Source organism: Otolemur garnettii, unplaced genomic scaffold (genome assembly GCF_000181295.1).
Source record: "Otolemur garnettii isolate 467f Iridium unplaced genomic scaffold, OtoGar3 scaffold00089, whole genome shotgun sequence".
Lineage (NCBI taxonomy): Eukaryota > Metazoa > Chordata > Mammalia > Primates > Galagidae > Otolemur > Otolemur garnettii.
Genome location: NW_003852484.1, coordinates 5,624,308 through 5,647,893, shown reverse-complemented (window position 1 = coordinate 5,647,893; position 23,586 = coordinate 5,624,308). Strand labels below are relative to the sequence as shown.

The window sequence follows — 23,586 nt, the reverse complement described above, 5'->3', positions numbered from 1 at the left end:
TTGGCGGGTCCGGGCTGGGGATTCGAACCTGCCACCTTAGGTGTACGTGGCTGGCACCTTAGCCGGTTGAGCTATAGGCGCCGAGCCAAAATGGATGTTTTATTTAAAACACAGATGAAAAGTTCAGAGAGGTAACCCAAATCATATGACTAACAAGTAACAACTTTGGACCAGAAGCCAGGTATTCTGATTTTTAATTTCATCATTCTTTCTAATGTATCAGGTCGCTTAAACATAAAAGTATTTCCAGAGTCATTTTTAGAATCATTTTTCTGAGATGTCAACCTCCAAAGTTACTGATACAGAGATCCTGAAAGAATCACAGGTGGAATAGAAACTCTATAATCAATGACCTTGATAAAGCATCACTAATCTTGTTAACATCACCATTCTTCCTGTGAACCTCCTTTAGAAATAAGTAGACTTTTAAATGCTATTAAAAAAACAGATTCTCGCTGACTACTGATACCACCTTACGAAAAATATTTTTTGACTCTTATTACCAAAAAAAAAACCCAACCAACCAACAAAAACAAAACAACAACACCAAGAACTAGGTCTACAAGGATGAAAGTATCACACTTTGACTCGGGAAGACATTATGGAGAAAGTGAATCTATCTTAAACTTTCTGTTAATCTCAAGGTCTGTTTTCTGATTAAAATTTTTTGTATCAAAAAGAAATTAATTTTTCTGCCTACTCATTTCCTGGGATCTACACTAAAGTTACACCATGGAAAGAATGTTTGAAATGATTCAAACATTGAAGACACCAATGTCTGGGTAAAAACCAACAACAAAAAGATAAAGCATCGACATGGCACCATCTTTAGAGGTGACTTCTAAGAGTAGGGTTAATTAGAGTTAACATGAAATCTACACTTCTTCAAAGGGGTATTGTGAAAATAAAATAGTTGAATTTTAGTACATGCTTATTAGTGTTAATCCGAATTGTAGTTAGAAAAGTTTTAACCTTTTTTTAAAATGAAGCATAACATAAAATGTACAGAAAAGATCTTTAATAAGGCCAGCATTTTGCCAATAAAGTTAGAATTCAGGCATTTAGGTATCCATAAAACTTTTTTTTTAACTTCATAATTCTATTACTCTATTATTGTTCACACAATCCACCTCCAAATTCTACAGCTTACTCTAAGAATTTAACTCCTTACACTTAGAAAATAATTTCCCATAAAAACTGAGATCATAGGCACACATTTACTTTAAAAAAAAAATAGATTTTACTAACTGTGTCAGGGTATTTATGTCTAGAGCAGTAAGAATTAAAATTTTTTCTTTGTAAAAAATGTTTGCTTAAACAATGTTAATTTTAAGATGTCTTTTCACTGTATTCTTTTATCTGAAAAAAATCTATTCCATCTCTTCCAGTTTATCTTGAAAAGTCAAGAAAAAGAATGAAATATGTAACCTAGTATCTTTTTCACTTTGCAAAAGTGTATTTAAAGGAAAGTTGAGAGGCTTTCCATACTAGAAAGACAGAAACACAATAACAAGAAAAAAACAACTTATCAAATGTCAGGCACTATTCTAAGTGTTTTATGTATCATTTTATTTAATTTTACAATAACCTTATGTAATAAGTACTACTATTATTACCATTTTAAATATAAAGTAATTGAGGCAAAGAGAGTTTAAGCAACTTGCCTGACATCACATAAATAGTATTCTGTAGTGGTTTGAGGATAAGTACTCCTTTTTTAGTTAATATTTCTTTATTTTGCCATATTTTTATTCTAGTAAAATATAAAAATATAATCATTAAATAGCTTGATGGCTAAATAAAAGACTAGAATAGTTAATTCTTAGAAACTCAGATATGTTTAACACTTTAGTAACACTTTTGAAATATAACATTTATTTAACATGTACTAACTGCCACACGAAGAGTATTTCTACCTATTTGTTCACTTAATTCCTGGAATCACTCTGAGATGCACATTATCCTCATTTTTACAGAACAAGATATTAAGGCTCAAGGAACACAATTTGAACACACTTACAAAGTTATCAGATCTAATTCAAATCCAATATCTTATTCTCTGTGCCATAACAAGTGTTTAAACAAGTCACAGGATGGATAATAATATTGTGTGTGTGGTTCATGAAAATACATCCAGCTTTCTTGTATACTCAGACCCTGTCCTTAAATATACCAGTTAAGAAAAATTTAATCACAACGATTTGCTAGTCATCTGTTTTAGAACCATACTTCAAAACACATTTAGTTCTGAGAGATGCTCACTGTTGCAAAGGTGCTCACAACCTTTTTAACTTATGTATTAACTATCATCATTCCAAAATAACCAGTGCTATATAAGGATCTGCTGTTTTAAATAGAATCAAGTATCAAGTACTACAGTAAATTGATAGGAAAAAACAGTGTCTGTTTTAGATTCTACTATCATCAATTTAACCACAAACTCAACCAAGTTTTGATTAGCCCAAATAAAATTACACTGCAATCAGATTTTAATTCCTAGCACTGAATTCAGAATCCAATCCTGGATGCCTTGCCCAAATGATCTAGCTATTAAAAGTCCTAAGAAAATTTCCTTTTTTTTTTTTTTTGGAGACAGAGTCTCATTCTGTTTCCCAGGCAAGAGTGCTATGGCATGAGCCTAGCTCAGTGACCTCAAACTCTTGGGTTCAAGCAATCCTTCTGCATTAGCCTCCTGAGTAGCTGGGACTACAAGCATCCACCATAACACCTGGCTAATTTTTCTATTTATTTATTTAATTTCTTTTGTAGCAAGGGGTCTTAAACTCCTGAGCTCAAGTGATCCTTCTGCCTCAGCCTCTGACAGTGCTAGGTTTACAAGTGTAAGTCATCACACACAACTTCTATTACTAGTGTTTCCGTTTTTGCACCATTTTGATTCATTATTGTGAAGTTTAAAATTTTAACAATTAAGCAGAACTTTAAAACTCTAGCCATAAGATATTTAGAGTCAATGTCATTTTATCTTCTAGGATCATTTCTATAAAGGGCAAAATACAAAAAGAAAAACTGTATTTAAATATTTGAACTTTCAAACTTAACTTCTAGTTAATTTTCACAATCCCTTAATTTATGGAATAATCTGCTCCTAATCCTTTAGTACAACTTTTATTGGAATTATACTGGGTGTATACCTAGCTACTTTGCCATGAATTCTATCAAATAAACAAGACAGTATTGATTAGGTATCAAAAATTAAATAGCATACTTAAAAAAAATTAAATAGCATCATCAAAAGTTTAAACTGTAGCATAAGATATAGTAAATATATAAGTAAATGGCAATAAAACACTGAATTTCAACAAAGAACTATGTTTTATAATTTTACATTATATACATCAATTATGGCACAATTAAAATACAAATAAAAGAGTGCTATGGCTAACAAAATTAAAATCTATAATTGTGAAAATTTCTGCTACAATTTATCAGTTTAATATCTGAGTGATGAAAAGTTTACAACAAGGTGAAGACTTCACATTTTCAAACTCTATAAGAATCTAAAAAGCTCTAACAATATGTACTTTACAGTTCTTTTCCTCTAAAAGTATTAAATAATATAGTTAAAACATACCTAGCACTCTCTCCTTGGTTCACAGTAAATATTTTCTAAAATGGGAAATTGTTACATTTTTACATACCTTGACATAGATCACAGGGAGTGTCTGTTTGGCTCGACTATAGTGTCTGGCAACTCTGTATACTGTTTCCGGAACATAGTCCAGCACCAGATTAAGATAGACTTCGTCTTTCTGAAAGAGTTTATTAAAAAAACAAACAAAAACAGATTAGAAATGAATCTTTAAATATTCAAATTAAATTCTCTATACATTCTCTTGTTCATATTTTTAAAGATTCATATGTTCAATTTTAATTATACAAAAATACTTCAGAATACAGCCATAATAGTAAAAATAAGTCTACTATACCTTCTTACTGATAATTCCATGAAGGGAGGGTGATAGCCATTTCATACTATTAAATTTCCCAGGCTCAGCGCCTACAGCTTAATTGGGTAAGGCGCCAGCCATGTACACCTAAGGTGGCAGGTTCGAATCCCCAGCCCAGACCCGCCAAAACAACAGTGACGGCTGCAACCAAAAAATAGCCGGGCGTTGTGGCGAGCGCCTGTGGCCCCAGCTACTTGGGAGGCGGAGGCAGGAGACTCGCTTGAGCCCAGGAGTTGGAGGTTGCTGTGAGCTGTAAAGCCACGGCACTCTACCCAAGGGGACAGCTTGAGGCTCTGTCTCAAAAAAAAAAAAAAAAAAAAATTTCCCAATAATGAACTACTATTTTGGTTACCATGATTTTAGAGAATATTACCTATCAAAATTTCATTTTTCTAGACTGATAATCAATGCCCTCATATGCTATCAGGGAAAGTGGCATGATAGGAAGGAGAGTATTGAATTGGAAATTAAGAAACATGGATTTCTAGCCCTAGCTCTGCTACTAATTGCTGTGTATAAAAGTCACTTTATCTTTCTGAGCTTCAGTTTCTTTCAACTATAACATGAAAGGCTGGACCAGATATTCTTCAAAATGTCTCGAATCTCTGCAAAAAAATCCTACGGTTACCTGATAATCTGTAATTGGTAGAACAACCACTTGTCTTCTATAATTAACTGAAGCAAAAGAATAACATATAAGGCAGTGAATTACCATACTAACAAGCTTATTACAGGTCATACGTTTAAGTATCCATTCGCAGGAGCATAATGACATCAATCCATGACCAGTGGAGAAAAACAAGAATTCCAACTAAACACCAAGTAGAAAAGAGAAATAGAACACTACCCTTACCCTGTTCTCAATATGAAATCATCTTACCTACCAAAGTAGGACAGTGAAGAATTTCATTCAACTTTCACCATTTATTATTTTCCGTATGCCAGTAGCCACTACAGAGGAAGTTAGGAATGTAGATTTAAAAGAGATCTGACATCTGAAGTGAGTATGAAAGAAGCACTTCAGGCAAGGAGAAAACTACACTCAATATGTAAAAGGTCAAAGAGTACAGCAGAGCTCAGGAAACAGTTTAGTAAAGCATTATGCTACCCCTCATCCTTTTGCGTTCTCCTCTTTCCCCTCCATAGTCCACTTAAATTTCACGGTTTATCATTATCCTCACTAATGGCCTGCTGCCTAATTTCATAAAGTTTTAATGGAACATAGCTATGGCTATTCAATTAAGCATTGTCAACTGCTGCTTTTGGGCTACAATGGCTGAGGTGATAGTTTGACAGAGACTCAATAGCCTGCAAAGCCAAAAATATTTAAGTAAAAGCTTTTGGTTTTTCCACAACTCGGGTTAAGTCCAACTTTCTGCCCCTTCTACCATATGCCTGTATCCAAAGAGCTGAACATGGCTGCAGAGAAACCTATAATTGTTTTGACTGGTCTCACATTAAAGTCATCAAGAAATTCAATTGGCCCAGCAATAATTATGCATCTGCCTGGTCTATTCACCTTTCCAGACTACTTTGTTCTCCTCTCTTCCTTTTCAACTTACAACATCCCCTTTTCTCTGCCCTCAACCTCACCTGATGACTATGCTTACATTTCTACATCCACCCATCTGTACTATCACAATTTAACCTTTTGCTTCTCTAACTATAATAGGTAAGCCGACCAAATTCCATTCAAAGGTAAATACTGTTACATATAAGAAAAAAAAAAAAAGGTTCTAGTCTACATTTCCTACTCAATGTCATTGCTCCAGAAATTTTCCTATCTTTCTGGATTAATTATTCCCTCTCTGTGGAAACATTACAATCAGTTTAAAAACTTGGTGTTATTTCTCCCATATTAAAACAAACAAACAAAAAAACCTATCCCTAACCATACTAATTACCACCATATTTTTTTGCCCTCTTTCTAAAGCTTTCTCCAATTCTGTTCACCTCTCATTCTTCCAAAAACTTACTCCAAAAAAATTTCATTACTACTAAACCAGAATTGTTCAAGCTCAATAATCTCCTTGTTGCTAAATCCAATGTCCATTTTGACCATTTCACCCTTCTCATTTACTTGACTCAGCATTACCATTTATTTAACACAAACTACCATACTCCCTTCTTTGAGACACTTTCTCCACTTCAGAGGATACTATCCTTTTGGTTTTTCATCCTACCTCACAGACCCTAACCCTCTTCTTGTTTTCCTTTTCTACTTGACCTCTTAAGGATCAGAGGACCCCAGGCCTTAAACCTCAGACCTTTTGTCTTTTAAATTCATTCCCTTGATAGTCTCATCTATCTAATGGCTCAATACTACTATACAATAATGATTTCCAAAAACAAGGTCAGACAATTAAGTTCACAAACTCATCCTATACACTTCATTGCCTAATATCACTATGGTCACCTTTGAAGTACTCCCCTTGGGAAGCTATGCACCAGTACCTAGCACACCCTTCAAAGCATCTTTTCTAGGATGATTTCGTGACCTTAATTGTCAGAACTTGTATATGTAATGTATATGTACATTACAACATATACATATATGGCTGAATCTCTGCCCTTAACTCCAAACTAATATACCTGTGTTCTTGACCTTGCTCAGGCTAAAAACCTTAACAATCATCTTTAATCTACTCCTAGTCCTTTAGGCCCTTCACTCCTTTTCCTTCTTTCTCTGTTTCTGCCTCTGCTCCTCCTTTTTCATATCCCTGTCAAAAAAAACTAATGGTCCGCCTTTAAAATTTATTCAGGATTCCCCCACTTTTGCTACTTTCATTATAATCCTGATCTGAGCCACTATGACCTCTCACCTAGATTACTGTGATAGCCTCCTACTCTACCCAAATGGTTTATCTTATCCCTTTATAGTCTAGTACCAACTAATATTGAATATAAGTTATACTATATCTCTTTTACTCTACCTCACTGGTCTACAATGTACTAAAAACCCACCTCATTATTCCTCAGTCCTCTGCTCCTCTAATCCAGTCCACTACTCTCCTCACTGCTCACTCATCTTTAGCCATGTTAGCTCCCTGATGTTTCTTGAATACACTTGGCAGGCTTTTCCAATCAAGACCTCTATACCAGTCAGACCTTCAACTTAGAATGTTCTCCCATCAAATATGCACATAGCTCATTTGCCTCCACTCCTTCAAATGTCTATTCAAGTGTTACCTTCTTGGTGTGGTTTTCCCTAATCATCCCATTTTAAATTACAACCCAATCGTCTAGCCCTACATTCCCCATCTGCCTTTCCCACTTTATTTTTGCCCCATAAGACAATTATCTTTTTCTTTTCTCTTTTTTGAGACAGGTCTCTCTTGTCTGAGCTGCAGTGCAGTGGTGTCAGCATAGCTTACTATAACCTCAAACTCTGGCTTAAGCAGTCCTTCTGCCTCAGCCTCCCAAGTACCTGGGACTAGAGATATAAGCTAACATCCCTGGTAAAGAGAGAACCTGATGCTATGCTTTTGTACTTTTTTTTTTATGGCCAAAAGAGCCCCAAATTTATAAAGAGGCTAAGTAGATAAGGACAAAATAAAATTATAGAAAGGAAACAAAAAGGAATAACTGATAAAGCAAGATTCTAGAAGATTGGAAGAATAATACAGGAGTTTGAAGCTATACAGGGTAGTGATTAAGAGGTAAGGTTAGTATGAGTCACACACAAAACTATACAGAAGTCCCAACTCTGTTAGGAACTATGTGACCATGAGCAATTTACTCAATCTCGCTAAGCATCAGTTTCCTAATCTGTAGCACAGGGCTAAAGAAGATTATGAAATACAACCCACATAAAAATTGATAGGCACATTACCTAACACAATAAAAACTCAAAGTTTAGCTAATTTTACCTTTAAAAGAATGACATATATTTTTTCTTTAAATGTAAAATAAATGATTAGGTATTAGGAAAAAGAAAGGAAATGTAAGCTGAATCAGCATATATCTGATGACCCTATTTCTTGGAAAGTAAGGTTATATGAAAAACTAAGGGTTATGCTGAAGCCAAAGAGAAAAAAAATTTCAGAGGTCAATATTCAGGGAGAAATCAGTTCCAAGTAAATGTGAGGTCTAATTAAGAGAATAAATAAATAGAATGCTGAACTATAGAAGGGATTGCTGTGTAAGTAGAATTTAAAAACGGTGAGTCTTGGGTATTACAAAGGTCATTAACATAGATGTCAAAGCTATTCTTTTTTTAAACTATTACTTGATTACAAAGTTTTTTATTTTAATAAGCTACGTGACAAAGTTAATTGTGATTGCTAGATGAGATGGCTCATGCCTATAAACCTAGCACTCTGGGAGGCTGAGGCAAGTGTACTGCTTGAGCTCAGGTGTTCAAGAGCAGCTTAAGTAAGAGGGAGACCCTGTCTCTACTAAAAATAGAAAAACTAGTAGGGCATCATGGCAGGTACCTATAGTTCTAGCTACTTGGGAAGCTGAGGCAAGAGGATCGTTTGAGCCCAGGTCAAGGAAACAAAATGCTATGTTGACACCATGGCACTCTACCCAGGGCAACAAAATTAAAATTATCTCAAAAAAGAAACAAACAAACAAAAAAAAATCTCAACGTCAATCATGATGTATTTATGAACTTGGAGATGTGTGAAGTGATAGATTACAATTTACTTTATTTGCTGAGCAGTCACATTAAAAGTTAAGAATATAAAGATTAAAAGATGAATGCCAAGTTCAATATAAGTGTCTAGTTAAGCTCTGTCCTTCCCTTGTCCCAATCAATAATTTTTTTTTACATATACATGTGTTTATTAGGTTTCCACTTTTTGTCTTCACAAAATTAAAAAGGCTTAAAATTTAAAAACAATAACAATGTTTAAGATAAGGACTAGAAACAAAAACCTCCATAAAGAATGAACAAAGATAAATACATTCCCAATCAATATTTTTATAAGCGATTTCATTTATTAGGAATTGCAAAAGCAAAAGCCTCCAATGGCTAAGTAACATAGGACATGAAGCCAAATTGCGTAATGCAGTAAGGAGTAATGGTTAATAAGATATACAAGACTTAACCAAAAGCATTCTAGTAAAAAAACCAAACCAAACCAAACCAAACCAGAATGCGATAGCCAAATAAAGCATACCAGTGGATAGATCTGGCAGATAGATTATCATTTCAACACAGACACTTTAGACTGGTACAAACCTAGAAGAATGGCTTAAAGTGGACTGAATAAGAATTTAAAGAACTCTAATAGTTCTAATAGGCTGGAACAATAGACCAAATCCATAGTAAGAAATATAACAAAGATAAAACCCTATCATTAAAAAGTATCAATTTATTATATGAAACGAGAAATCAGAGACAACCAAGATGAGATGTGACAGTAATTCATCTTAAAATTAAACAAAAGTAGTTCAGCGGAGTTATCTTAACTCATCTGAACACAACAATCCTGTAGCCTAATGTTACATTATGTTTTTCATTAGCTGAAGCTCAGCATTGATTTTTTCAGGCTTCATTTGGAGTACTGATGGATATCCCTTTTCAGGTAGCATATTTTAGTCATAATATAAGAAATACCCTATGTATTCACATTCCCAAAATATCATTTTGTTTAGAGGTAAAAGATAATTAATGAGGCTAGGGATGCTAATATTTCAAGAAGAAAGGAGGAGCAGGATTCAGCATTTTGAGTCCTTGTAATTTTCTGAAGTATCTCAGGTCTGCTGTTTTCTTAACATAATCTCTCTTTTAGATTATCAGACAGAATGTCGGAATACTTACAGATTAATTGTAAACTTTAAAAGCTAAATACAGAAACACAACACATGGAGTATCACTTCAGATGCAAACACTGAAAATAATGAGTCCACCAATGTGAGAAACCACTAAGTTCAAAGAGCTATTAATAGGCTTCCAAAAAGTTGGCTTACAAGTCACTGCTACAAGTCCTTTGAAAGGAATTTGTTATTATACAAAGTGGATCTTACTAGAAACCTCTAAAAACTTATGTGATGTATATAATTTAGGGAATACTTTTCTCAGTGGTTCAGTTTTCCTAATTATTGGTTTTATTAATAAACTACTCTCTAATCACTGATAACTACTACTCTATGCATTTCACATTAAAAATTACACACTGAATAAGAAATTTAAATGACAAAAGTTTGATTACATCTAACAACACTCAACAACAGCTGGGCTATCTCCCACCTACTTTTGTAAAATAGATACTGCTATGATGCTCTTACCCCCAGATGATTTCCTGAGGTTAAGGAAACAAAATGCCTTGAGGCTGACATTTTAAACAGAATCATGACATAATTCTAAAAATTTGAAGAGAAGTAAAGTAGTACATTAGAGAACCCAGTAATAAAACATTCAACACAGCATCATGGTAGCCCATAATTCTCCTTAGAACTGGGTAAAGAATTTCAACTAGCAAAAAACTTTCAAAATAGCTGTCTTTTCCCTGATGGGCGTGCCTGGAAGGCTAGAGAGAGATTAAGACCTTACTAACAGTAAAGAGAGCATAAATTAGACAAAACAAACATACCTTTTTGCTTGGAAGGCTGAGTGAGGGAACTGGAAAGGGAGGCAGGCACTGAGCATACAATAATAATTAAGGCAAATTTCACCTCTATCTCACACCTTAAAACAAAATAAATTTCAAAATCACCAAAGGGTTTAAAAAAAAAAAAAAAAAAACTATAAATGTGCCAGAGGAAAACATGACTGTTTTTGCAAATCTCAGAGGACTAAAGAGCTTATTATAAGCCACTGAAGAAAATAATGTCATTTTGATTACATAAAAATGTAAAGCCTTTTACTACCTGAAAAAATAAAATCACACAAATCAAGTCCAAAAACTATGACAATTGAGGACGGGGGGAAAGGCCCACAAGAGAGAAAAAACACAATTAAATTCAAGGAGGAGGAGGGGTATGGGAGTTTTGTAAGTTGCCACCTAACAGGTATAATGCAGAGGTATGTGGCATACTTCCTGGGTGAAGGGAACTGCAACTGGTACTTTACCTTACAAACACATACAGAATGTAACCTAATAGCAACTCTCATATTAATCCAAAATAAAAAAAGGGGGGGGGACATTTCTGTAACACATGACAAAGGGCTAGTTTGTTTTTATTTTAAAGTGGTATTGACAAAGTGCAAATACCACTTGGAAGTCAGTAACAAAAGACAAACATTCAAATAGAAAAAACAGAAAGGGGCATGAACAGATGGCCAAACAAACGGCCTTCTGAAATGTTGAAAAGATGTTCAGCCTCATTCATAATTAAAGAAATGTAAAAAAAATAGTAACAAGCCACAATTTTTTACTTATTAAACTGGAAAAGAAAATTCAATCTGAGAAAGCTAAGATAACCCACTAATGAAACATCCAACACCACATTATGGTAGCCCACAATTTTCCTTAGACTTGGGCTAGGGAATTCCAAATGGCAAAAAACTTTAAAACATAGAAAGAATGAACACTATTTAATAAGACAAAAAAAGTGACTAAAATCAACAAGTTAGGATATGTTTTAAAATAACTAAAAGAACAGAATTGGAATGTTCCTAACATAAAGAAATGGTAAATACCTAAGGTGTGGATACCCCAATGAACTTTGATCTGATTAATTCATATTGCATGCCTGTATCATTAACATCACATATGTCCTATAAAGACATACAATTATTGTGTACCCATAATTAACACATTAATTGCCATGTGAATTGTATTTAACTCATGCTAGTTTTGAGCCACGGGCCTTACGAAGCATATGTAACTCATAGGTCTCTTGACTTTGGGAGCAGTGTGATGTGTAGGCAACCCCGAATCACCATCTCTTGTTGCCCTGCTCCAGCTGTCCTACACTCAATCGCACCACACATGCTAGACTGTGCTCTCCAATTACCATAACTTCCAATTGCACATTTCCCCTTGAATGGTTCCCTGGCAGCTCTTTGACAAAACCGACACAACAGTATGCAGCCATGTGACACTGCTGCACTATTTTGTGGATATGCTACAGGGAGTGTCATCAGGACCAGCCAACGTCTACTGCAGACACAACTAAATACCTGTGGAATTATAAAAGACGCGATCCTCATATTCAGTAAATATGTCCTCAGTCACAGTTCACTCAAACTTGAGTCAGTTCACTCAAACTCAGAAAATAATTTTTAAAAAACAAATTTTTCATTAAATTACAAAGGATCATTTTGTTTTTCAAGTTTTTGTTCTATTTTCATAATAAAAACACTGTGGCCCCCAGGGGAAAAAAAAATTTTGTGTGTGGCAGTCAGTGAGTTAAAAAGAAAAAAGAAAAGAAGAAAACAAAACAAAACACAACAGCTATCTTTTCTGTGACGGGTATGTCAAATTGGCTAGAAAAAACTAATACTAGAATAGGGTCACTATCACTACAGCAATAGCCCCATCCTGATTTTATGAGGGCTTATTTTGCTCATATGTGGTGTCAGAGATATCTGGAGCAGCGACCTTTTTTTCTTTTTCTAAGTAGCTTTCCTTAGTGTTTGTGTATTTACTGTGTGGCCCAAGACAGCTCTTATCTTCCAACATACAGCAAAAAGTAAAAAGGTTGGAGACACCCCTGCACTACAACATGATTGTGGTGAAAGCCCAACTCATGAAACCTTCTGGAAGACAATGGATTAATGTGTTAACATAAAAGACAAGACACACAAACCCTCAACTACATTCAACAATCCCATTTCTAAGAATTAAATCCATGAAGACAATTTTCTGTGTGTACATGTGCACATTCATTTATAAGATGAAAGAAGATGTATGAAGAGCAAGGAATTACAAATAACTTATATGCCATATATTATAGTATCCAAAATAAAGACAGGCTCAAAATAAAATAAAACAGAACAAAAAGCCCACACTGATGGAGGCTGTGTTAAAGAACCACAGTAGCTACCTGAAAAAGCTCCCAATGGCCAAAAATTAAACAGTACAGGAAATATACAGGAGTATATGAAATATACAGGCGTCCATAGTGAGATAAATGACTAAATAGATTAATAAATGGGGAAAAAAACATAAGCCTTTTGTGCAAAAAGAAGAAAAAGAGAAAAGAAGGAAAATCCTATTAATTTATGTGGCCACTCTACCATTAAGGAAAAGAAATACAGGAGCATAACTACCATCTTATGTGTAGTCTGTGCATAGTGACTTCTTTGGGTAAAGAAAGAGTAACTTTAGAGTGGAGATAACTAACAAACACTATGTCAGCCTAGTAATGAAGGTTAGTAACAATAACCAAAAGTTGTGTTGACTGTATATATTTTTGAAATGATATGAGGAAAATAGCACTTTACTTCTGTGGTTTTCTTTCCAGTAACTTATAAGCCTAGTTTTACCATTAAAAAAAAAAAAAAGACAAGTTCCAATATTGAGGTATCCTATAAAATATAAAATCTTCAAAATTATCAAGATCATCAAAAACAGGAAAGTCTGCAAAACTGCCACTGCCAAGGGGGCCTACGGGGACACACTAAACATAATATGGTTCTCAAATGTGGTATTCTTTCTTTCCCTTTGTCTTTGTAAATGTAATATGCATCTCAAATGGGATCATAAATTAAAAGATATTAGGCAAAAACTAAAAAATGTGAATAAGCTATGAACTTCAGTAAATATAGTATATCAATATTGATTCATTAACTGTAACAAATATACCATATTAATATGTTAACAACAGAGAAAACTGGGGGTAGAATGTATGTATACAGAAATAAAAAACTCTACACTTACGTTGCTGGGAAACAGGGGCTCATGTTCCAAAATAATATGTATGTTACGTGCTCATACGGGCTCACAAGAAACTTACCTCTTTGAAGAGTGGGACTAGGGGATTTAGAGATTAAGGTAAAGATGATCTTACTTTTAAGTTTTTCCCCTTCTTTTTTATTTCAATTTTTTATAATACGTATTTAATAATGTTTTAGTTCCACCCAAATATAAAAATAACATAACAAAGGTAGCAACTGATATTCAAAAGAAAGTCCTAGATCAACATTTTTAAGCAGATGATAGTTACCACTTCATATGCCATCAGTAACAATTTATACTTTGTGAGGAGGTTTTGATAATTCTTCTTCCTGACAGTCTAGTGAATAAAATTCCCTGCTATCAGTGATTTTCACACAGTAAAATGGAGAGGAAAGGGATAGAGGGAGAGTTGTACATTGCAAACTTGATCCTAGTACCATTTCTATAGATCGTAGTTTTCATTTGATTAAAGTAACAACAGCAATAAAATCCTTTCTATACGAGGTTGACATTGACCTAAATAATCATTTATGAATCCTCTTCTACTTCCCTAGCTTCACTTCCCACTATCATCCCCACATGTTCCTGTATTTTATATACCAGCAATTTCAAACTAAAATAGAACCTCCATAGCAGACCACCTCCTCATGTTGACCACCACTTTAAGTTGATCTAATTATTACAGACCAGCCATGCACCACATGTACATATCAGTGCAACAGGCCTAGTTCCTCATATTGACCACCTCTGTATGTTGACCAGTTTGTTACAGTCCTTTGGGTGGTCAACTTACAATGGTTCTACTGTACTTATATTTTCTCTGTACATACTATGCTGTGAAACACCACCAACCCTTTAAAATATTCTGTACTTTTTATCTTGGCACACATCTGTTCTACACTATTTAAAAGCATCTACTAATTGGTATTAATACCAATTCTTCACAAATGCTTCCAAAAAAACAGAAGAGGGAATACTTTCCAATCTTTCTGTAAGGCCAGAATTATCCTGATACCAAAACTAAATACTGATAAGAGAAATAAAAGAAAAAGAACCAATTGATTCATATCATTTATGAATATAGATGCAAAAATCCTCAGCAAAATACTATCTAGCAACATATAAAAATGCTTATACACTATGACCAAATGAGATTAATCTCAGAAATGCAAAGTAGATTTAAAATTAGAAAATACAATGTATATAAAACACCATGTTAATAGAAAAAGGAACAAACCCACATAATCATCTCAATAGATGGAGAAAAAGCACTTGATAAAATCAAATATCCTTTCATGATAAGAATGTTTTAACAAACTAGAAAAGGAAGATTTCCTCAACTGATAACTCATACTTAAAGATGAAAGACAACATGCTTTCCCTTAATATCATGAAGAAGAATATAAGGGTATCTGCTTTCACCTCTTCTAGTCAACACTGTATTGTAGGTAGCAAGAGCAATGCCAAGAGAAAGAAAAAATAAATGGCATTCCAGACATTCTGTATTGTTAAAAGGGTCAATTCATCAAGAAGAAATAATAATTTCATACATGTAGGCACCAAACAACAAAACCAAATATATGAAGCAAACACTGACAGAACTGAAAGAAGAAATATAGAAAGTTCTACACTAATAGTTGGCGACTAGCGCATCCCTTTTAATACTGGACCAAACATCAAGAAAGATCAATAAAGGAAAAATGGACTTGAACAACACTATAAACCAACTGGACCTAACAGACATACAGAGAATAAACCCCCCTCAAAGGAAAAAACATAATCTTCTCAAATGCAGACCTTATCTAGGAATCAGAGGTACAGAACCTGCAGCAGATGGGCCATATGCAGATTATGTGAGGACTTTCCTGCTTATCTGTAGTGGTAGATATCACAAAAATTATTTATGGGCCTTTCTGTTTGTTTGTCTGCTCATCAATGTTCATTAGTGATTGTGTATTTAATGTGTGGCCCAAGACAACTCTTTTTCTTCCAATGTGATGCAAAGAAGCCAAAAGGCTGGATACCCCTGTTAGGCCATAAAACAATTCTCAGTAAATTTTTAAAAACTGAGCTGATATGTATCTTCTCTGACCACAATGTAATGAAACTAAAAATCAGTGACGGAAAGAAAACTGAAAAATTCACAAATGTGTGGAAATTAAGCAACTCATTATAGACAACCAGGTGTGGGTTGAAGAGGAAATTAAACAACACACTTGCTACAGCTTGGATGTTTATCTCCCAAACCTCATGTTGAAATTTGATCTTTAATGTTGAAGAAGCGCCCTGATGGGAAGTGTTTGGGTCACAGAGGCGGATCCCCCATAAATGGCTTGGTGCTCTCCTCATAGAAATGAGTGTTTTCACTCTATTAGTTCCTCTAAGAACCAGTTGCTAAAAAGTGCCTGGCACCTCTAACCTATCTTTCTTGCTTCCTCTCTTACTGTGTGATCTGTGTGCGTATCAGCTCCCCTTCACTTTTTGCCAGGAGTGGAAGCAGCCTTGAGGCTTTCACTACACACCCAATCTTCCAGCCAGCAAAAATCAATCTCTTTTCTTAATAAATTACCCAACTGTAGTCATTCTTTTATAGTAACAGTAAATAGTCTAAGACAACACTCTTTTTTTTTCTTTTTTTTTTTAGACGGAGCCTCAAGCTATCCCCCTGGGTAGAGTGCTGTGGCATCACAGCTCACAACAACCTCCAACTCCTGGGCTCAAGCGAGTCTCCTGCCTCAGCCTCCCAAGTAGCTGGGACTACAGGCACCTGCCACAACGCCCGGCCATTTTTTTGTTGCAGCCATCATTGTTGTTTGGTGGGCCCGGGCTGGGGATTCGAACCCGCCACCTTAGGTGTATGTGGCTGGCGCCTTAGCCGCTTGAGCCACAGGCCCCGAGCTGACAACACTCTTAAAACAAGAAAAATTAAAAAATATTGAGATAAATGGAAAAAACCCTGAGATTTATGAGATGTAACAAAGGCAGTGCTCAGAAAGAAATTTATAGCTGTATTCCCTACCTTAAAAAAGAAGACCTCAAATCAATAACCTAACTTTACAACTCCGAGGACTAGAAAACAAAAAACTAAACCCCAAACTAGGTGAATGAAAGAAATAAAAAACATCTGAGCAGAGATGAATAAAATAGAGAACAGAAAAACAACAGAGAAAATCAACAAACTGAAAAGTTGCTTTTTAAAAAAGATCAATAAAATTGACAAATCTGTAGCTAGACTAACAAAGAAAGAGAAAAGACAAATAACTAAAATCAGAAATGAAAGTGTGGCTATTACTATTGACCTTACAGAAATAAAAAGAACTCTCATAGCACACTATGAACAATTATATGTTAACAAATTAAATAACCTAGATGAAATGGACAAATTCCTAGAAACACACAAACTAATAAAATGACTTAAGATGAAAAAAAAACTATCAATAAACTTATATAGCAAGTTTATAGACAGCAAATAGAAAGTGAATTAATGATCAAAAGCTTCCCAGGAACTAAAATCCAGGACCAGATTGTTTTAATGGCCACTTCTACAAAACATTTAAATAAAAAAAAATTCTTCTACAACTCTTCTCCCCTCCAAAACCAGAAAATGAACAAGTGTGAGGGCAGCATTAACCTGATACCAAAGCCAGATAAAGACATGAGAAAATTACAAACCAATATCCTTCATAAATGTAAATGCAAAAATACTTAAGAAAATACAAGAAAACCCAAACCAAAATGTTAAAAGCATTTTACTTCATGGACAATAAAATTTATGTCTCAGGAATACAAGAGTGGTTCAATATAAGAAAATCAAAGGTAACATAGCATATTAAAAGAAGGATGAAAAAACCTCACATGATCATCTCAATATTCACAGAAGAGGCATTTGGCAAAATCCAATTTAAGTTCATGATAAAAATGAATGAGGTTTTGGAAATAGTGACAATTAGTGCAACCATTGTGAATATAATCCTCTTGGAATTGTATGTTTTAAAATGGCAAATTCTGTTATAGCTATTTTACCACAATTTTTTACAAAGACATAACACTGAAAAGGAAGTCATAAAATTATTTCTATTTGTAGATGATATGTGTCATATACAGAAAATTTTAAGGAATTCACTAAAAATCTATGAGAATGAATAAACAAGCCCAGCAAGGTTGCAAGGTACCAAGATCATTATAAAAATATTAGTTATATTTCTATAGTTAGCAAAAAGCTATAATAATAACAGTTATAACTATCCCAATAACAGTTAAGAAAACAATTCCCTTTATAATAATACAAATCTATAAAAATAATTATAAGACCTAAAAAAAATCCCAATAAGCTTCAAAAAACAATATTAATATATTACATATTAGACCCTCCTTTGGTTCTTGGAAGACTTTCAATAAATCATCTACCTAATTTTAAACATTCATTGTCTCAGGTACCAGGCTAGGAGCTGAATCATCAAAATTGAGTAAGATTTAACCATGTTGGTTAAGAATTTTATAACCTAGTAAAACGATCTAGTTAAAAATAATAACAATATAAGAAAAATGGTATAAAAGACATATGTGGCAAGATATTTTAAGAAGAGATAAGCTTTGTGGCTAAAGGCAGGGGAAGAAAAAAATAGTGAGATATCAGATGGGGTTACTTTTGAGCAGATAAAACAATGAACAAAATTCACCTAACAAGAATAGAGCTGGGATAGAGGAAAGAGAAGAGGCATTCTAGAAGGCATTTGCATTAACAGAGAAAATACAACATATTCGGACATCTGCACACACTCTGGCAAGGCCAGAGCATTGGGAGCCTGTCAGACAGGAGAGATGAATCAAGAAAGGTTATAGTACAAATCTTCAAAAACACTGTTATGTCATGCTAAAAAATCTGGAATTTAGGCAAGTGAAGAAGGGATACAATCAGAGAGAATATTGGCTTTCAGGTTTACATTGGGGATAGTGGGTCATAACTCCCATTTCCAACATTTCTGAAGCTAATTAATCATAATGCTTTTGCTAAACCCAGACACTGAATTCTCAACACAATGGCCCACACTGTCCTTTCAGAGTGAACACAGTAATCTGTGACTTATCTCTGTTTTAAAATACTATTTAGGTTGGGGAGGGAAGGATGCAAAGATATGTGCTAGAAGAAAAGAAATCAGCAAGAGTTTAGATTTGAAATAATGTAGGCCTGAAGTAAAGGAGCAGTTATCAGTGGAACTGAAAGAATAAATTCAAATAATTTAACAGAGACCAAGGATAACAATCAGGTTTCTTATTTTAATAACTGACATATAAGAGAAGAGAAATAAATTCTAACATGCTAAATATGATGGCCCAGTCTTTCAGGTAGAGGTTTCTAGTTAGGGGAATCTGGAGGTCAGCAGGGAGACCTGAGATGAAGATAAATATTAGAGAGTCATTGAAGTCACAAGGGTTGAGAATATGGCCCAGCATTAAGTACAAAAAGAGAGCGAGAAATGGAGAATAAAACCACAGGGAACAGGGCGGTGCTTGTGGCTCAAAGGAGTAGGCCTCATATAAAGGAGGCGGTGGGTTCAAACCTGGTACCAGACAAAAACTGGAAAAAAAAAAAAAAAAACCCACAGGGAACAGCAATAACTAATGGTTAGTAAAGGAAGAATATAGGATATCGTAGGCATTTTACTTATGTGACCACATTTAATTTTCACAATAACACAAGGATGTATGTGTCTGTATTCCTTATTTTACAGATATGGAGAGAGATTAAGCAATTTGTCTTAGGACATGCAGTCATTATACAGTAAAGTCACTATGCACATTCACATGACCCTGAATCCAAAACAGTCTTTCTTTTACACTAGAGTGCTTTAAAATTAAGAAGAAATTGTCTTGGCCTTGTATTTCTTTCTTGTATCCTTTAATATAATGGCATGTATACATATCTGCTCTCAAAGAAGTTAACAACTAAATTAGAAATGAGTCCAAATATATCAAGTTTTAGTCACTTCCAATAAAAGTTCCATACTAAAAGTAAATATATAACAAAATTAATAATGGTGGTATTAGCATGGGATTCAAGGAATCCAGAGCTGGACTATTTCTGCTTAAATCTAAGTCTTACCACCTGCTGTGTGAAGAATGAAAAAATATTAAAACATTTCATTGTAAATATTTACACAATTAGCTATAAACACATCTCCTTGCCTCTTGGGTGAATGGCCAATCAATTCTTCTTCATCTTATTTGATGTCAGAGATCTCTCTAACAGAAGATACAAACTAGCTCCTGCCAAAAAACATACAATCTTCATTTTAGGAGGGTCACAGATCTCCTTCAGACTATATGTTTAAAATACTGGTTTAAGTCAATCTATAGGCAGGTCAATAACTTCTCTCTGCCTCCTCTTCACAGGACCATTATGAGGATTAAATGAGCAAATATTAAGTATTTAGATTAATAGCTGGCATACAGTAAGCACCCTTTTTTCCTCTAGGAATCCCCAGCCCAGGCCCGCCAAACAACAATGATGGCTGCAACCAAAAAATGGCCGGGTGTTGTGGCGGGCGCCTATAGTCCCAGCTACTTGGGAGGATGAGGCAGGAGACTCGCTTGAGCCCAGGAGTTGGAGGTTGTTGTGAGCTGTGATGCCACAGCACTCTACCCAGGGGGATAGCTTGAGGCTCCGTCTCAAAAAAAAAAAAAAAAAAAGAGTTACATTAGTTAATATTTACAAAAAATTAAAACAATGTTTGAATTATAGGGAATGCTATATAAATACAGGTAATCAAGAGAAAATGTTTAGGGACTTTAAAGGAGGTACTTGCAAATGAGTCAATATGTAATCTAATGGTTTATGGAACAAATAATTCTGACCCAGGGGTATCACGAAGCATAGCACCTAGTAACAAAACCCCCCCATATTCCATCATAAGAGTGCTATGAACATAACAGATACTGCATGATTTTATTGAGGAAGGCACAGGAGAAAGTAAAGACATGCGAAAACAGGTAAAATTAAAAATAAAAACGGGGAGTTTGGTAGGTTAAAAAAAAAAGTAGCAAGAACCAAGTAATTGAGTTTAGAAGTAAAAGAGCTCAAAACTTATGAGGTTTACAATCCCTAATAAAGCAGAAGTATCATTTAAACTTTTTCTTAAAAAACTAAAGAATAAGTATCAATAAAGGGCCAAATTTTCTAACTGTGACTGTTAAAACATATCAGCTATGACATACACATGTATACACAGTATCTGTGGGCATGTATATACAATACTGGCTTAATACTAAGTAGCCTCCCACGATACATGCTTTGTCATGAAAAAAAATTTAAGGAAACTCAATCTTAGTGAAAAATGATTAAAAATTATTATATCAGAAAAGAGTTATGTGAAATAACAAGAATACTGGGCTACATTAAGAGGCATTATGGATCTAAGAACATTAGATATTACATGCATGAAATCTAAAGTTTAAAATATCAAGTAAACTTATCCAAGTTATATTTATTTAGCCAAAAAAAAAAAAAAAAAAAAATCAAGTGGTATGTTATCTACCCTGCCTCTTCACTCTAAACCAGTGAAGGAAAGAAGAGTGTAAGGAAAGACTGAATCTGGGAAGAGGGGATAGTGATGAGCAGAAATAAAAAGACCAAGGTAGTTACTGCATCTTCTGAAAAGAAAGGAGGTGCGGGGGGTGGGGTGAATCCACAGCACAAAGTCTTCTTAGCATTTGCTTTCACAGAATTCAATGTGATCAGAAATAGTGACCACTTATAATAAGCTCTGTAATACTATCTTTCAATTTTTTTCCCTGGCTAAAGATAAGTTAAACTTGCTTTCCAATGTTTAACCCTCATTCTAGTTCTACCAAATTCTTCTTGCTTCCTTTCTCCTCTAATTAACTTCACTTAACAAAATGAAATAATTTTCCTCCCTCAAACAGGTTAACTATTAAAGGGCTCCATAAACACACAATGAACACAGAAGTCTTAATAAAATACATAAATTTGCTTGAGAACTGAAGACATGTATTTTTAAAAGAAGAAAATTCTTAATTCATTCCCTTTATTCCTCTCATTAACATTTTTGTGATGTAACTGACGATATTTGATGACAATATTTTGGGCTCAGAATGACTGAGACCTGTGCTTTGGAATCCCTCCATTCAATTAACAAAAGTGTCTCACAAGGAAGGGGGTACTAAATTTCTAAAAGAATAACAAGTTTATCATAATAATATGTAACTCTGTAAGACCTACCTTCTCACCACTGGAGTAGAAGAAATAACGCAATCGCACTATGTTACAGTGATCTAGTTTTCTCATGATCTGGAGCTCTCGGTTCTGAAAAGGCAAATGAAATGTTATTTTAAAACATGAAAATGTTTTTTTAACGATAACAGCTATTCATCATATTAATCAATATGCTTCTGAAATAACATTAAACACTACAAACAGCAGGCTATAGATAAACGCTACTTAAAAGTATGATTTGTGTAATGGTATTGATCTGCAAACTATTTATTGCTCTGCAATAAGATAAATACAGAAATTCAGAGTGTTTAGAATGTTTTTTACATTAATTTGACAGAATACATTTTTATTTATGAGTATGATAGTAATAATTAGGACCTTTATTTTGTTTTTAAAATTTCACTTTCCTAGCAATTCATTTATATTGTATTTCACAAAAATAATAGTCCTTGATGAATTGGAAATTGTTAAAACTGGTACTCTACCACAAATAGCTTGAAAAGCACTGGTATAAAGTAGGTAAGAGATCTGAAATGAACTGTTACTAGCATAAGTTTTTGTTGGTAAAAAAAACAAACTTCTCACCAAAAAAATGATTTGGGGGTTAAAGAACACTCTTACAATCCTATTGTTTCTTCAGATAAATGGGCAAAAAAAAAAAAACCCAAAACAAACAAAAAAAAACCAAACCAGCATTAACTCCATTAAAAAGGGCTTAGTTGCTATGTTTTCGAAGTTAAAATACAGCATACTAGAAACTGCACAGTCCTGATAGATGTGTAGACCACACAAATAACTTTCCCTTTGGCAACTTTCAGTTATATCCATTCTTCATGGAAAAAACAAATGCTAATTAATAAGATTTCTTAACACGACAGACTTTGCGGTAGTAAATTTGAATAGATTCTATATTAACAAAGAGTATGTATTCCAACAATATACTTGGCTGCCAAAAATCTAGTTAATAAAATCATATAACACATGGAAAAAATACCAAAATACCAGCTTCGTGGTCAGAAAATTAAGTTTTAGTTAAAACAATAATTTAGAAGAGCTATAAAACACGAAATATACAACTGGGAATCTATAAAGAAAATGGTGTTGTGGCTAGAAAACTGGGGAAAAAGGAGGGGGGACACACAGGGGTCAAGGAACTAAGTAAATAAATAGAACTATCCTAGAACAGGGTGGCCTCCAGTTCTTAGAGAATGAGAGCGAAAATAAGTGACTTTTCCTTTAAACTGATCTTCAAAGCTGGCCTGATACGTAGTGATACTTAAAATCCTTTTCTAGGGCATCAATCTTTCATTCTATTATTTGTTATAAAATGATTTTTAATGAAGCAATGAACAGAAAGTCAGCATAGTACAATTGATTTAATAAAAATAACTGAAGCTTGACTCTGTAGACTGCTGCAGAGAGAAAGACACAGAAAACTTTATCAATTTCAAAACCGTGTCCAATTCAATTCCAGATTGATGCTATTTCAGCAAGTATTTCTATACCTTGCCAATTCACATTTAGGTAGCTAGTTTTGCAGGAGAACTGCTAGTAAGTCTAGACTCATTCGTCTCATTGTACATAGCTATTA

The 23,586-nt window shown here is 34.2% G+C and overlaps 1 protein-coding gene across 1 annotated transcript in view; it reads right to left on the bottom strand.

Annotated features, from left to right (window-relative positions):
* Positions 1 to 23,586, bottom strand: part of GSK3B (glycogen synthase kinase 3 beta) — a 210,936-nt gene that overhangs the window by 95,163 nt on the left and 92,187 nt on the right. The window contains exons 3-4 of the mRNA XM_023516300.1: positions 22,002 to 22,085; positions 3,616 to 3,770 (exon numbers count right to left, since the gene is read on the bottom strand). Coding sequence (XP_023372068.1) covers positions 3,616 to 3,770; positions 22,002 to 22,085 — 239 coding nt within the window. The remainder of the gene's footprint in view (positions 1 to 3,615; positions 3,771 to 22,001; positions 22,086 to 23,586) is intronic.